The sequence below is a fragment of the Strongylocentrotus purpuratus genome, unplaced genomic scaffold (assembly GCF_000002235.5).
Source record: "Strongylocentrotus purpuratus isolate Spur 01 unplaced genomic scaffold, Spur_5.0 spur5_scaffold_6, whole genome shotgun sequence".
NCBI lineage: Eukaryota > Metazoa > Echinodermata > Echinoidea > Camarodonta > Strongylocentrotidae > Strongylocentrotus > Strongylocentrotus purpuratus.
In genome coordinates, this window is record NW_022145612.1 from 61,271,319 (window position 1) to 61,286,167 (window position 14,849).

Sequence of the window (14,849 nt, forward strand, 5' to 3'; positions counted from 1 at the left end):
GTCTTACCTTCTTGAATGGTAAACATACTTATAACAAAATATAAATTACATATTCATGATAAATATAAATATTTCCTACTGCCTTCACTTATAACCAATTCAATTGAATAAATATTGTTTACACTCATAAGTCTGAACATCAGGCATTCACAGTGTTTCCATTTGTTCTCACATAAAAACAACTGCTTGGCAGTCAATTTCCTACACTTAAAGGGAGTGGGTAGTCAGTTTCCATGTGCAGAAGGCCGTAATTCGCTGACACCAGACTTGGTGGAAATACCATTAATGGGAGTACAAATCTGAACACAGCAAACCTGTTGGCAAGTCAAGAATTACCCCCTAGTCTCTCGGAGCATGCTCAGAGATTCTTCGGGCGAAGGAAAAGCAAAGCATTACATAATGGTCATAAAATCCAAGGCTAACCCTGGTGATTGACAACACCTGTTATTGGGTAAACACCCGAACGGTATCAAATTCCCCATGAGAGCTGACTTCTACGTGACTTTAAGAACTGAATTCCCAGCTTTAAACCAGGGCCCAATGTAATACCTATTACCCTAATTCAAAACCCAAACCCTACTCGTAACTTGATATGCATGACAAAATAAAGCCTGGAGTAAATGTTGCCAGAAGGAATGTTGGACAACTATACAGACATTAGAAATGTTGATAAAAACATAGAACGAACCTTGTGACAACCTTCTCTTTCTGAGTTCCATCTTGTGCCTTCTCTTCTCTTCATATTGGGTTCTCTCTGTACCCATCAACTTTTTGATACCTTCTGATGAGACTACGATTCCTAGCTGCTGGGAGATCTCGGATGTCTTCCCTGTTTTCAGAAACAAACAAAAAAGTACCCGTAGAAATGTTGTCTGCATTGAAAGATATATAGCGTAGGCATGTGTATTAAATGTATGTATTAAATCCACCAGGTTTCCCAAACGACAGGAAAGGAAAATAATGTAGACGGCTTGGTTACTTCATGTATCCAACATCTTGAATGTGTTCTTGTAATCATGTGATATCTTTACAAAATGAATGTTAATGCCTTGTTAGAAGATTCTATCCCCATTTATTCATGCTTCATGTCCTCATTTTCGTTCATTTACAATCAGGAATCCAGAGAATGCAAGTTCAAAACAGAAGTAGAAAAACTTTACCATCGGCTCTCAGCCTTCGTTCTTGTTGTTTGAGCTCATAGAGCATCTTATGTCTCTCCTCTTCACTCATCTCGTCCCATTTCTCTTCTCCAACCCTCTTTATAAGGGCAGCTTTCAGGATCTTTTCTCGCAGGGTGTCATACTTCTTGTCCAAGGCCTACACAAGCGAATAGAAAATAAACGATTCATGATATTGAGGGAATTTTCAAAGGGAAAGGTTATTAGCTGTCTAGGGGACATTGATTGACTACACATGAATGCTCAGAAAGCAACCACACATATACACTTGTTTGTATGCAACCAGGGGATCTACAGCTTCAAGTCCAATGTGAAAATGTGTCACCATGTTATGTTTCAACTGGTCCTCCTTTAAATTCTAAACATAGCATCATCATCATCGTCTCCAGCAAAATTAGAATTCCATTGAGTGAAATGGTAGACAAAGAACTCGTCATGTATTCACACTTTTAAAATATAAAATTCAATGTGACGAGGATCGTACCTCTGAAAGGCAGAGTTCACAATCAGACTCGAAGAGTATTTTAAAAGAAAAGAAAAACTCAGCTGCAAAATGAAATATGACATAGTTGCAGTGCACTTTACAATCATACCACACTCAGCTAAACAAGTACACTTAGGGGGCATTTTGGGCACTAAATTACTTTGTTTTCACTGCCTCTTGCTGTTCATATAAAAAAGTTTCATTTTACAACAGCACTGTTTTTCAAGATTATGATTCACAGTCTCATGTATAAACGAAGCATCCCCAGGGTGAAAGCAATCAAAGATGGACTTTACCTTTAAGAGACTGTCTTCATCTCCTACACCTTCATACTGTGTGAGTACAACCAAGGCATTGCTCCCCTGTTCGTTGTGACGAGACCAGATCTGATCCATTCGAAGACGAGAAAGCTGCTCCTCGTTCTATAAAAATGAAACCAAATTTCTTTCTTCAGTCATGTGGATATTAAAACAACAAAATCAGCATTAATTGCTAAAACTACGCAAAGTATTATTTAACCTCCTCCTTACACTCCTTCAGTAGCGTTGCATTGGGAAAGTATGAAATGTAGAAACCTTTTGCTTGTTTTATGACAGTTTTCATTAGCTGGAATAAATAGCCATGTGATATTGAGATTAAATCTGGGCCTCATATGTGGGTACAGAAAAAGGAACCAAATACACAACCAAAACCACATAACAGATTTTGTGATATTAGAACTGATTAATCAGCATCAGTTTATAAGTCAATACTTCTTCCATAAAATCATCCAATATATTTGAATGAATTCCAACAGCTGATATATATATTGTACATTACATACAACACTTACTAGGCAATGTTATATTATATTTTCTATGATTTGTATAAATGTACATTTTCCATCCACTTACAGAAAGAGCTGTGTTGAAGACTACAAGTAGACTGTAGTAACACTTTAAACTTTTAAAATGATAATTCCTTTAAAATTTATTTTACATAAATGTTATATATTGTATTAAACTGAACAGGCTACTCTGGATAAACACGTGAAATGAATAAATCAACAAATACCAACTGAGTTTCAAAGTGAAATTGAATCTATTAGGAAGAAAACTGACCATGGTGAAGATAGTTGCCATGATGACTTCACTCTCCTTTTCTTGCTCCTCCTGGAGATCAGCCAGGAGAGTGGTAGTCACCTCCTCCTGCTCCACCTCCTGGCTCTCTGCTTTGAGCTGCTCCTGCAGGGTCCGATGACGCAGGATACTCTTGATGGCTCCAGCCTCCTCCAGGATGTCACGGTTCTCCTCTTTCTCTTCTGCAAGGCAAAGGAGGAGATCATTACATTACATTATATTAGATTGAATTACATTTTGTTGATGGATGCAAGTGATGGCTCCTGCCTCCTCCAGGACGTCACGGTTCTCCTCTCTCTCTTCTGCAAGGCAAAGGATTAGATCATTACATTACATTATATTTATAGATTGAATTATATTTTGTTGATGGATGCAAGTGACGGCTCCAGCCTCCTCGCAGATGTCACGGTTCTCCTCTCTCTCTTCTGCAAGGCACAGGAGGAGATCATTACATTACATTATATTAGATCGAATTAGATTTCGTTGATGGATGCTTGTGACGGCTCCAGGTGCCTCTATAAAATATAAAATATTACAATCAAACCAGTCATATCCAAATATCTGTATGAAAGGGCAGTGAAATGCAAAAATAAACAAGCTGAATTCAATCATAGGATCTGCACTATCCCAGCCCATAAAGATTTTAGAGTACAAAGCAAACTCCTAATCTTTGTTTCTGCCCTTCCTTGTGAACAAGAGGCGTCCCAATTCAAATTATAACCCTCTCCCTCCTGCTCAAAGTACATACCTTTCTTCTCCAAGTTTAGACCCTCGGCCTGGGACCGTAGATATAAGAGACGCTTCTGACGACCCTCTTTGCCCATCTTCCTGGCAGCATCTCGAACATCCTCACTGCCTTCATCCATCACTATAGTAACCAGGAGTTCCTGCTCTGCTCGATGCTTGTGATCCATCTCGCGAAGGACAGCATCTCTCCAAGCCTCTACATCACCTGATAAATGATGGCAAGAAAGGGCAGATACATTGACATTTTCTTTTTGTAGTATAGTAGGATAATACCATTACTTGGGTATTTATATCTTCTAAGTATTGGAAATGTCACTAGCTACAGAGTTGCTAAATATGGAAGAGTTTTATATTTTTATTAAACAAAAATTGGCAGTATTGTGAATGAAAAACAAATGAGGAGCAAACCTTTTGGAGGTAAACTAGGATCATCAAAGTCATCATCCATAACCTGGCCTGATTTCCTCTTCCTTGCTGCAATTCTTTCTCTGGCTAGCTTCAGTTGACGTTCCCGTTCTGCCTTCAGTCTATAAGATACAAGTGAAGTAACAGGACATATGCTTTTAAGAGCTATCGATTTAAAATATGTCAATTCAATAATGTCACATTCGTATTAAAGTACTGTTTCAATCAAATACATAAAAAAGAGAAAAATTTCGGCTGAAAAATCAATTCCATTTTGAGTAGATGTGATGAATCATATGAAACCTTCCCCTTCAAAAAAATGAATGAATTATACATTATACACATCCAATGATTTTTTTTCCCTGTACCATAAATGGTTGTATGGCTTGCGCAAATTTGTTGACAAAATAATTAATGGATCTCACTTTTCCTCCATGTTTGCTTTGTTCCTTTCAGCCAGCCCAAGCAAGATGGCTGCCTCATCAAAGTTGGATTCCTTGGCTGCTCTTCGTTTCTCTCTCCTTAGTCTCAGCAGCAGCTCCTGACGTTCCCTCTCACTCAAGTACTGGTTCTGCTGTTGCCGTAGCAACATCATGATGGCATTCAGTTCCTCATCATGTCTCTGCTGTAGGTCCTTGAGGATGTTGCCTCGCTTTGCTTTTTCCTCTTCCACTTCTGTTAGGAAATATGAATATTTGCATCTATTATGCACAGAAGTCATCACTTGCATATCACATGCAATAAAACCTCTGCACTTAATGCTCACCAATCTATGTACAGTATGATGGTTTCAATTATAGGAATACAGAGCACAGCATAATTAATGCAGTTAATCATACAGCTTTCACCTCAGAGCAAATCCAGAGGGAGGGGAGGGTGACATTATGATCTATAAACCCTTGCAAGTTCACTTTATTCAATACTTTCATTAAAAATATACAAAGGTAAACAAACATACACAAGTTAAAAAATAATATCAATTTATAACAGGCGAATAACACAAGCAGAGAAGACAAAAAGAACAATGAATGAAAGTATTAGGAGACAAGACAGGAAGGCTGGGCCTTATGTTAAAGTCTATGTAAAACAACACATGGTGTTCACTACAAAGTGTAAAAAGTGATTAAAAGGAGAATTATGTTTACAAAGATGAAAGATCAATCTGGATCTTTATTCTCACTAAAAATATCAACATATCAAATTCTTCTTCAGTTTACCAGATGAAACGAAAGAAGAAAACAAAAATGAATATTATAGCTATGCATCATTGTAGAATCATTATTTAAGTATCACTATAGTGTCTCTGATGCTTGTATACTTTATCTAGTAACATAAAGATAGCCTCCTATAGCCATGAAATGCCAGGCAAAACCACCACCGTCACTGCAAGGGGTATTTAAAGCGATAAAAATTAATGGCTGTACCTGCATCACTCTCTGTATCAGAGTCTAGTCCCATGGCTTTACGCTTCTCTCTCTCCATCAACCGCTGCTGGAGTTTCTTATGGAATTCCTCACGATTCTTTCCCATCAACTGCTGAAGCGCTTCCTTGTCCTACAAAACATGATTTTAATTATTATTTGATGAATTTTGTGGGGAGCATATTTACATTAAAATTTCAAGAAAATATAGTGAAGGTTTTCCCCTTGGAAATGGGAAGGGAATTATATGGCATCTCTTGGTTGCTGGTCTATTTTGGACTGTATAAAAGGAATTTTCAACAATAAAAGCAGTTGGCATTCAATATCTTCTTTTGAATGACTGTAACAATTCATCCATGAGTTTATGACTCTACTTCTTGAAATTACAGAAGAGTACCGGTAACTCTTTGTCTTTGCTTCAAATAGGTTGTGTGAAAAATAAACTTAATATAATGGATTGAACCATTTCATCTCTACAAACATAAAAATATCTCTTATAATGGCTGTGACAATTCATTCATGAGTTAATTTAAACAAGATAGTTATAGAATGGTTTGAAGTTCTCACTTTTAAATCATAAACCCAATAGCTTGTCAGCAAATCAGTAAATGGCATGACAATCTACCCACCAACCAATCCCTCCCCCTATGCACACAGGCCAAAAAGGATTGTTTTATTTTTGTCCAAGACGGAATACCTTAATGCTATCTCCGAGAAGCTTGGCTGCCTGATCAAACTTGCCCTCCTGCCTGAGACGTCTCTCCTCAAGCCTGAGCTTGATCAGAAGGCGCTGTCTCTCCCCTTCAGACATCTTCTTCCATTCTGCCTCTCCGTACTGCTTCATCAGGGCATCCATCAACAACTTGTCCCTGTTGAACAATGGTAGATGGAGATGATGGTGATGAAAAGAGTCAATTCAAAGCTTAAAATTATGTTTGTAAGCGGCACCGTAATGGTAAAAGTGAAGAGAAAAAGGAATGAATTTGCCTCATACTAAATTAGAATCCCTGTCAACGTAGCTATTTTAGAGCTTTTCAGAGCAATATTGCTCACTGCTCCTGTGAATCTCAATCTTTCGCTGGTTGAGACGAGAGCATCACAAGTTTTCAATTAACACCACTAAAATCCTTCCTTTCTAAGCAATGCTGGTAAAGATTTTTCTGTGTCCTTTCTTCAGGCATAACAGTTTTTTATGTTCACAACTCTGCAACAAAACAAATCGAAATGGACCAACAAAATTGAAAGAATATTTGCTGAATTACCTGAGGACATCATATTTTGCTTCCAGAGCTGCTACAATCTCCAGCTCTTCAAATGAGAGCTCAAAGGTTCCCAGGATGACAGCGGAGATGCCATCCAGATACTCTTCATTCAACGCACTGTACTCACGACGCCAGATAGCTAGCAGATCCTTGCAGTTCTGTAGGAGTGTATATGTAAACATGTACTAAGTTATACATGATGAACTCAGGGATAAATCATCAAAGGGAAATGTCGATGGGTCATGTAGATTTCAGTTAAAAAATAAACATTTTAAAGATTTGAAAGAGCCACGTCTTTCAGATGGTGATGTTAAAGGTAGGACTCCATATAATCTGATTTGATTGATACATGTGTACAAACTAAATTACACATATACACACACTCTGAGTGGGGAGTATACTAGTTGAAAGTAGGGGTGTCACTAAAGTTTGATAAAATAATAATAATAGTGAACATCTATAATGCGCCATGTCTGTCAAAAATGACACTCCTGGCACAGTTGTGTGGAAATTGTATAGTTGAGGCATTAACACTTCCAATAACCTCCAATTATAAATCACAGCTGGCAAATTTTGAATTGTTCAAGCCTTGTCTGCAAATTGCATAATTATAGGTCTTTCCTTTTTGTATACTGAAAACACTGTTGAAGCTTGGCAAAAATTGGCAAAAATGAAATCTTACAACCAGCCTTGGCTTTCATATTAACAAAATATGTCCATCAACGGTTTAAATGGTGTAGCAATAACCCTGGTTGTAATGGAGTGCTTAACATGTGCGGCATCTCTAGCAGGATTCTCTCCAGCTCTCTGGAATGATGCTGCTGAAGATCAGCCATTACATTGGCAGAGACCCCCCCCCCTCACTAAAATGATCTAACATTACCACTGGTTGTAATAGAGTTCTTACCTTGTGTTGCATCTCTAGCAGGATTCTCTCCAGCTCTCTGGAATGATGCTGCTGAAGATCAGCCATTACATTGGCAGAGACCCCCCCCCCCTCACTAAAATGATCTAACATTACCACTGGTTGTAATAGAGTTCTTACCTTGTGTTGCATCTCTAGCGGGATTCTCTCCAGCTCTCTGGAATGATGCTGCTGAAGATCAGCCATTACGTTGGCAGAGACACCCCCACCCCCTCATTAACATGATCTAACATTACCCCTGGTTGTAATAGAGTTCTTACCTTGTGTTGCATCTCTAGCAGGATTCTCTCCAGCTCTCTGGAATGATGCTGCTGAAGATCAGCCATGACATTAGCAGAGACCTGGGTCAGGGTCAGGTTGTGACCCCCACGGATGTCGAGTTGTCTGTGGTAAGAACAATCAGAATGATTTACTGTCAGAGCACCTGTCTATTTCAGAACATGCAGGTAGAGTAGGGGGGGGTACAAGTTTAAAGGATATTTTGATATTTCATTACTTTTTCTTCTCTTTGATGCTTAAAAATACATCAGCTCATAAGTGGAGTTCCTCGCAATATGAATAAGACTTCCGTAGTTGCATATGATTGGCTGAGAGACAACGTTCAGGGTGATGTAATTGGAAAATGAACGCTACAAATTCAATTTGCATTTTCAATACCACGTACACATAACTACAAATAAATTATTTTAATGAACTTATGTTGAAAGTCTGAAATACGCACAAAATGTTTTCATAGATATCATTATCACTTTAATCAACCTAAATTTAATTCAACTTAAATCATTGTCTTCCCTACGGTCATCATCATCACCCCCACCATCGCCACCATCATCATGGCCATCAATATCATCATTACAGGGGTGATAGTGAGCAATACAAAAAAAATGACATCCATCAACATTCCCCCCCCTTTTGAGTAAGAAAATTGAGAAAAAATTGGGAACAATCAGGGTAAAATCAGGAAGAAGAAGAAGAAGACAAAAAAAAATCAGGAAAAGAAAATAATCAGGAAACCCAATTTAAATCAGGTAATTATCAGACATGCATCATCATTGCCTATCATAATCTCTTAGAAAAAAGTACACATTTCAACATTACATACTTGTTGGCATGGTACAACCATGTTCCCTCCAGCAGCATCTTAACATGGGCATTCTGTTTGGTCCTAATGTACTCAATAGGGCTTTGTCTCCAGTTTGAGCAGAGTGTCCTCAGCTCATTGATGCGCAGTTCCTTGGCTTCTCTGCTAGGTCTCCTGTTAGCTGCTGCTCTCCATGCAGTGCTTTCTTTGCCCTGTAGCATGTAACTCATCATCTACCAATCAAACAACAATCAAATATTATCTTTTGATTATCTTTACAACTGATTTATGGCTTTTTCAGATATCACGCAGTAAATGAATAACAGCTTTGCGCAGAAAAGGTTTTGCATATTTCCTGGACTCTGTGATATAAGATACAGGATTTGAAGCATATTACACGTTACATCATTATTTTTAAAAAAAATGAAAAAATGATGTGGTTTTTATATCTGAGTGGGGCTCTATGATTATATATTTTTGCCGCACCGTAATGCCGAACAAAAGGTTTTCTGACAATATAGTGAAGAAGTGCTGTCCAGTATTTCTTTATTTTGGGGGGTCTAAAAAAGTAAAATATGAAAATAAAGAGTAGACGACATCATAATGATTATTGAAACAGAAACCAAATCAAGAAATTTTTAACCTATTCTTGAATTTCATTGAAAACAGAATATTTCTTATAAAGTGTTTTAAGATTCTTGATTTCCACCACCCCCAAAAACACAAGCCACAAAACTAAATGAATATATGAAAGAAAAAAATTTGAATTTAACAAAACAAACATGTCTCCTGATCTTGTTGCCATGGTGATGACATATGAACTCACACTTCTCTCATGGATTTGTTTGCGGAGTACTGCTCTCATGATCTCAACCTGCAGGTCCACAATGCCACGGTTCCTGCCTTCCATGGGGAAATGCTCCCCTGAGGGCTTCTCTGGGCGCTTGGACGCACCATCCAGATGAAGCCTGTGCAGACCAAGCAGCTCATGCAAGTCACGGTCATAGTCATAGCTGAGGTTTGGGAAGATATAGATAGAGAAAGGATGAGAACATAAAGACCAATAATAATCATTTAAGTGGATTCTTACCATTATAGTTATCAACCATTTTAATTGGCCTGATTTTTGAAGTGCAGTCCCACTTAACCCTATTTAGCCCGGGGGGGGGCTTGAGAAGCCCCCCCCTCGACATTTTTCGCGATAATTTTTTAACGCAAGAAAATCTTGCACTGAAATTTTGTGACTTTTTTCTTTCGAGTCTTGCGCAACTTTTGAAAGAAATTTTTCGAAAATCGGACCTACCATTACAAAGTCAGGTGTCCTTTTGTCTTCGCATGTCAGCCCGAAAATCGCTCATTTTTGTGATTTGTGTACAAAACATATGGAAATCTCATTTTTCAAATAAAGAGGTAAAACATTGGTTATTTGGTCTTGTTTAGATTTTAGGTGTTTATTTTGGGGTCAAAATAGTTGAATTATAGTTGGAAATGAAATAAAACAACAAAAACAATAAAACACATAAGTTAAAAAAACAAAGAAATACATAAGAAATTATCAAAACAATAGATAACATAAGGAATAACCCTGGTTTTTCAAATTTTTGTGTTGTATTATTATTCGAAATGGTCTAACAAATATATGTAGTGAGAAAGAATGCTTAAATATGAATAATGTCTGATTTATGGGCAAAAATGTGAATTTAATGACCTTATTTGCATAAATTACCATAAATATGCAAATGAGTGAATTTTTCAAAAAAATTGAAATTACCATAGTATTCTATACACTTCACTTGACATGTATGCAAATTTTCGCGGCGATCGGGCGTTTCACGGCCGAGATCATAGGGGGGGGCCTGAGAAGCCCCCCCCCGGGCTATGCAGTTTCAAAATAGCCCGGGCTAAATAGGGTTAAGATAAATGTATTAGTTGTTCAAATACAAACAATATAATAATACACTTTTTTACCCTTCCTCCTAATACAAATACTAAAATGTGTATGAAGTAGACTGCAAAAAGTTGATGGCACAAGAATGCGATAATTGAAACGATCGACTGACAGGAATGACATCTGACAGTTAATTTTGATAATACCAAGGGTGCAGTCAATATAGCTCATACAGCCACTGTAATGTCCAAAAGCTTGTTGATATTGAACTTGCAATAAATTTAGTTTATAAGAACAGATTGAGATGATTACCAGGATGATTTGAGGTCCTGAGTCCTCTCAGAGATGCCCATGGCCATGGCAGAGTACTCCAGCTGAGCCGGCTCTAGGGCAGCGATGAGTTGCTGGGTCACATAGAAGACATACTCCGTCACCATCTCGGCTGCAAACAATGGACGACCTTGACTGCCCTTCAGCAAGGAGAGGACGAAGTCTCTTTCAGTCACATGGCGCTTGTGAAGGTCGATCAAAAGTTGGCCTGCTGTGGCTCTCCCTGTAAACATCATGCAGAAGAGACTCCACTCAATCCAATTTACAATGAAATTTATGGATTTTTGTAAGATAGGTTCTAAGTAAATTTTTGTATAGCTTCAAGTCAAAAAGCATAATTCTTAACTACATAACATTTACTGACAGGCAGAACTGATATTTGCACAATAGGAGAACATGGATGGTTGGGACTAATAACTTGGTGTCCTTATCATAATTTTATGTTGTTGCTAATTACTCAGTGATTACACATTCTCTACCAAATCCTTTGGCAGGAATCTTTTACTCGTGGTCTGGAATCCACAGTCTAAGTTGTATTTAATTCTGTGAACATTTATTTTCTGTCAATACAATAATTCATTTTCTTAACTAAAAAACATATGAGCTACAGAAAAGTTTTTAACTCTCATCTCTTATTAGTGATTTGACACCTGATATGTGGATATCTATTCCATGTCATTAGAGATTTAGGGCTTAGATAGCATTGCAATTTGGTTTTAGGATAGGTTTAGAGTAATGGCGAGTCCAGGGGTGTTTCACAAAGATCCTTAGGTGAACTTAACTCTAAGTTGGACTTAAAAAAATGTGGAGAGCCATTTGTAGTCTTAAAATGAAATATATTCAAAAGCGAAAAATCAAGTATTTTAGATTTTTTATAAATTCCACATCAAGAACATGAAATATCCTTGATAATAGAAAATATGAATGATTTGAATCAACATGTTATGTCTTTTAAAAGAACTTTTACAAAATATTTTCATAGATGGTAACAGCTTTCCATAACTGTTAAGTCCAACTTAGAGATAAGTTCAACTCTGGATCTTTGTGAAACACCCCCCCCCCCCCCCCAGGATTGCGAGAGAGACATTGACCAGGGAGCAATGACAGAGCATAAATGTGTCATAAAACCTTTCTCTCATCTAACCTTGCATCTTCTGCATGTGTTCCTCTACAAAGACCTGGTACATCTCATCAGATGTCTTGCCGTCAGCTTTCATCTTCTTCTCCCGATCTTGGAGTTCCTTGAGGTACTTGAGATGGGCTAATCGTTCATACCCCATCATGGAGATCAGAGTGCTGGGGTAGAGCTGGTAGGAGACAGACAGCTGAGTGATCTTCTCAAAGTCACCTTCAAATAAAAAGAAATTGATTTCATGCATTAACATTTTTTTTGTTACCATCATGAAACAATACTAGCTACTCTAGCTCTTCAGTTCAAGAACCTTTTCAGGTCCAAAATATCAACTACATGCATTTTACACTACTATCATAGGAAGGAACTTAAGGATTGTTTAGGTTGTGGAGTTTTTAACATGTATGCACAGTATAAATATGACTAATGTTGATGATATTAAAAAATGATTAGTTATAACCAAAGACACATTTTCAAAAGGTAGAGTGAACAACCCTTACAAAGCTAGTTGTGAGCAATTTGAATACCGGTATGCTAAATTTATCAATGAAATTTCAATATCTGAACCTCTACAAAAAAGACACAAGACCATGGCTCTTGCAAACAAAATACTACAAGATTAATATTATATTGTTGTATATTTGTAGTATACCTTTGACTCTATATTCAGCTTCTTTGGTCTTCACTCTCAAGACCTGTTCTTCATGCTCACTCTCTCTCATAGATGACCAGATGCTCTCACCTACAAGTTAAAACATTTCATAGAATGATTACACACAATTTTCTTTTTACGAAAGATATATACTTCAATAATTTCATTATACATAATAATTGCTTATCCAATTCTAATGATTTCATTTTATTAAAAAACCAGGATTTATAAAAGAATAAATTTTATGTCCTCATGGGGAAGCATCTCAAAGAAATATTTTATTCATCTTGTAGAAGCACTTTAATGTTCTGTTAATCTATCTTTAACTTACCGACATGCTTCTGAGTGGCTTCCCATAGAAGTTTCTCTCTCAGAATGTCATATTTCTCTTCCATAGCTTCCATGAGATCCTGGACTGAGACTGTATTTCTCTGTGTACCATCTCCTTCAAAGGCATCGTATCCATCATCAAACAACAGTGACTCTACTCCAAGCTGGACCCACCTGTGAAATAATAGGTTATACATGTAGGTACACAAATGATGAAGACAGACAGTGAATGTAATTGAACTATATTCAATATTCAAGAAAGCTCAACATTGTTGAAGGATCAATTTATCAAGAATTTTTTTCCATCTTCCACATCATGCAATAAGCAGGCCATTACTGTGCATTAGAACTTTCACTACAGAATTAAGATGAAATGACCACATACGTGGCAAGAAAACATACTCTTCTCCTATAGAGTATTAAACATCATTTTAAGTTGACCATCATACGTTCAAAATACTTTACTAACAGTCTCTGCTCACTTATCCACCTTTACTGAAAGACTAGGTTATGTGACACATGGTAATTATGTTCAGGAAATGTATAGTGTAATGGTACCTGTTCAATTTCCGCTTGGCTTCATTCCTGAACTTGTTACTGTATTGCTGCTTTTCCTGAGCTTCAATAGCCTTGATGAAATCATCCTAAGAAAATAAAAAGCAGATTGAGAATGCATATAAATGTACATTATATGTACCGTAAGCTATATTTCCATGCATTATCTGGTCATAATCTGGCCAAGTAATATGTACTGCACCCAGAAAACAAATTACTGTACACATGACTGGTGAAATCAATGTTAATTAGTCTTGACATGACCACACATGAAATATACTCACAACTCAAATAACATACCCTTGTATCACTTTTATGACCATTCAACATTACATAAGCATTGTCTAAATTCATGACTTTAATGGATGCAGACCACGGGACGCCCTCCAAAGAGATGGAAGGACCAGGTTCAATGCAATGTGGGACTATCCACACAAGAGGCAGAGCAACGAGCCCAGGACAGATCAGACTGGAGCATGATTTCTCGTAGGGGAGCAAGGGGACACACCGTCCTATGCACCTAAGTCAAGTCAGGTGTCTAAATTCTACGCTACCTCTAGATTCATGACTTTCTTTCTCCTCTGCATATCCTGTCTCTTCTTCTCCTTATCCAGCTTCTCTCCCATCGCAATGACTTCATCGTATCCACAGCTTGTCCCATGAAGTGGCCAGTTGCACAGCCACATGCGGATCTCATCATAGCTGATGTCCTCGTGATGGTGGGAGCGGGATTCAAGGAAGGTTTGCCATGTGATGGTGGTGAAGTGCTCCTGGTGAGTGGCTTTCATCAGAAACAGACCTTCCTTTACTGAAATTCTATCTGCATCCTGGAAGATAAATTTAGGTATAAAGTAAGTTGAGAAACTACATATTTTCTTTCACTAATGCATCCATGATATCAATAACTCATTGTTAACAACAACTTTTTTCCTTCCTCCTGTTGTATTCAATCTGCATCATGTTGAACTGTGTCTTCCGTTACTTTTGAACCTCTGACTGTACATGTAGAATGGTGCATAAACAAAGAACAGCTAGGCCTCATATACAAGCAATGGTATTTTGCTATACATAGCATGCGTTTCAATTCTTTTCCTAGCTGCTGATGTAGATAACACCTGGATAATGATTTATGGATTTAATTGTAAATAATATCAATGTATTCACGTCTATCATTTCTTGTGAGATAGTTTTCCAATTGCTGTTTGCAAAATAACAGTGTCTTATTAAGCCAAAAACTTGACAATACACAAACCTGTCAAGAGCTAAAAACTACTTCATAAAATCAAATACACTGGCTAAGATCTATATGACTAAAACATAGTTACAGTAACAAAATCAAAA

General features: G+C 37.4%; 1 protein-coding gene across 6 annotated transcripts in view; it reads right to left on the reverse strand.

Annotated features, from left to right (window-relative positions):
* Nucleotides 1-14,849, reverse strand: part of LOC115918081 (trichohyalin-like) — a 54,299-nt gene that overhangs the window by 36,840 nt on the left and 2,610 nt on the right. For 5 of the 6 annotated variants that reach the window (XM_030973228.1, XM_030973225.1, XM_030973226.1 and 2 more), the window contains exons 4-22: nucleotides 14,063-14,335; nucleotides 13,512-13,597; nucleotides 12,955-13,127; nucleotides 12,624-12,713; nucleotides 11,984-12,187; nucleotides 10,822-11,062; nucleotides 9,448-9,634; nucleotides 8,643-8,854; nucleotides 7,801-7,924; nucleotides 6,616-6,773; nucleotides 6,051-6,222; nucleotides 5,357-5,486; nucleotides 4,358-4,607; nucleotides 3,936-4,054; nucleotides 3,529-3,732; nucleotides 2,763-2,962; nucleotides 1,959-2,084; nucleotides 1,161-1,317; nucleotides 689-829 (exon numbers count right to left, since the gene is read on the reverse strand). In XM_030973228.1, coding sequence (XP_030829088.1) covers nucleotides 689-829; nucleotides 1,161-1,317; nucleotides 1,959-2,084; nucleotides 2,763-2,962; nucleotides 3,529-3,732; nucleotides 3,936-4,054; nucleotides 4,358-4,607; nucleotides 5,357-5,486; nucleotides 6,051-6,222; nucleotides 6,616-6,773; nucleotides 7,801-7,924; nucleotides 8,643-8,854; nucleotides 9,448-9,634; nucleotides 10,822-11,062; nucleotides 11,984-12,187; nucleotides 12,624-12,713; nucleotides 12,955-13,127; nucleotides 13,512-13,597; nucleotides 14,063-14,335 — 3,247 coding nt within the window. Of the gene's footprint in view, nucleotides 1-688; nucleotides 830-1,160; nucleotides 1,318-1,958; nucleotides 2,085-2,762; nucleotides 2,963-3,528; nucleotides 3,733-3,935; nucleotides 4,055-4,357; nucleotides 4,608-5,356; nucleotides 5,487-6,050; nucleotides 6,223-6,615; nucleotides 6,774-7,522; nucleotides 7,599-7,800; nucleotides 7,925-8,642; nucleotides 8,855-9,447; nucleotides 9,635-10,821; nucleotides 11,063-11,983; nucleotides 12,188-12,623; nucleotides 12,714-12,954; nucleotides 13,128-13,511; nucleotides 13,598-14,062; nucleotides 14,336-14,849 lie in introns of those variants that run through there. The other variant, XM_030973229.1, reaches the window with a different exon arrangement.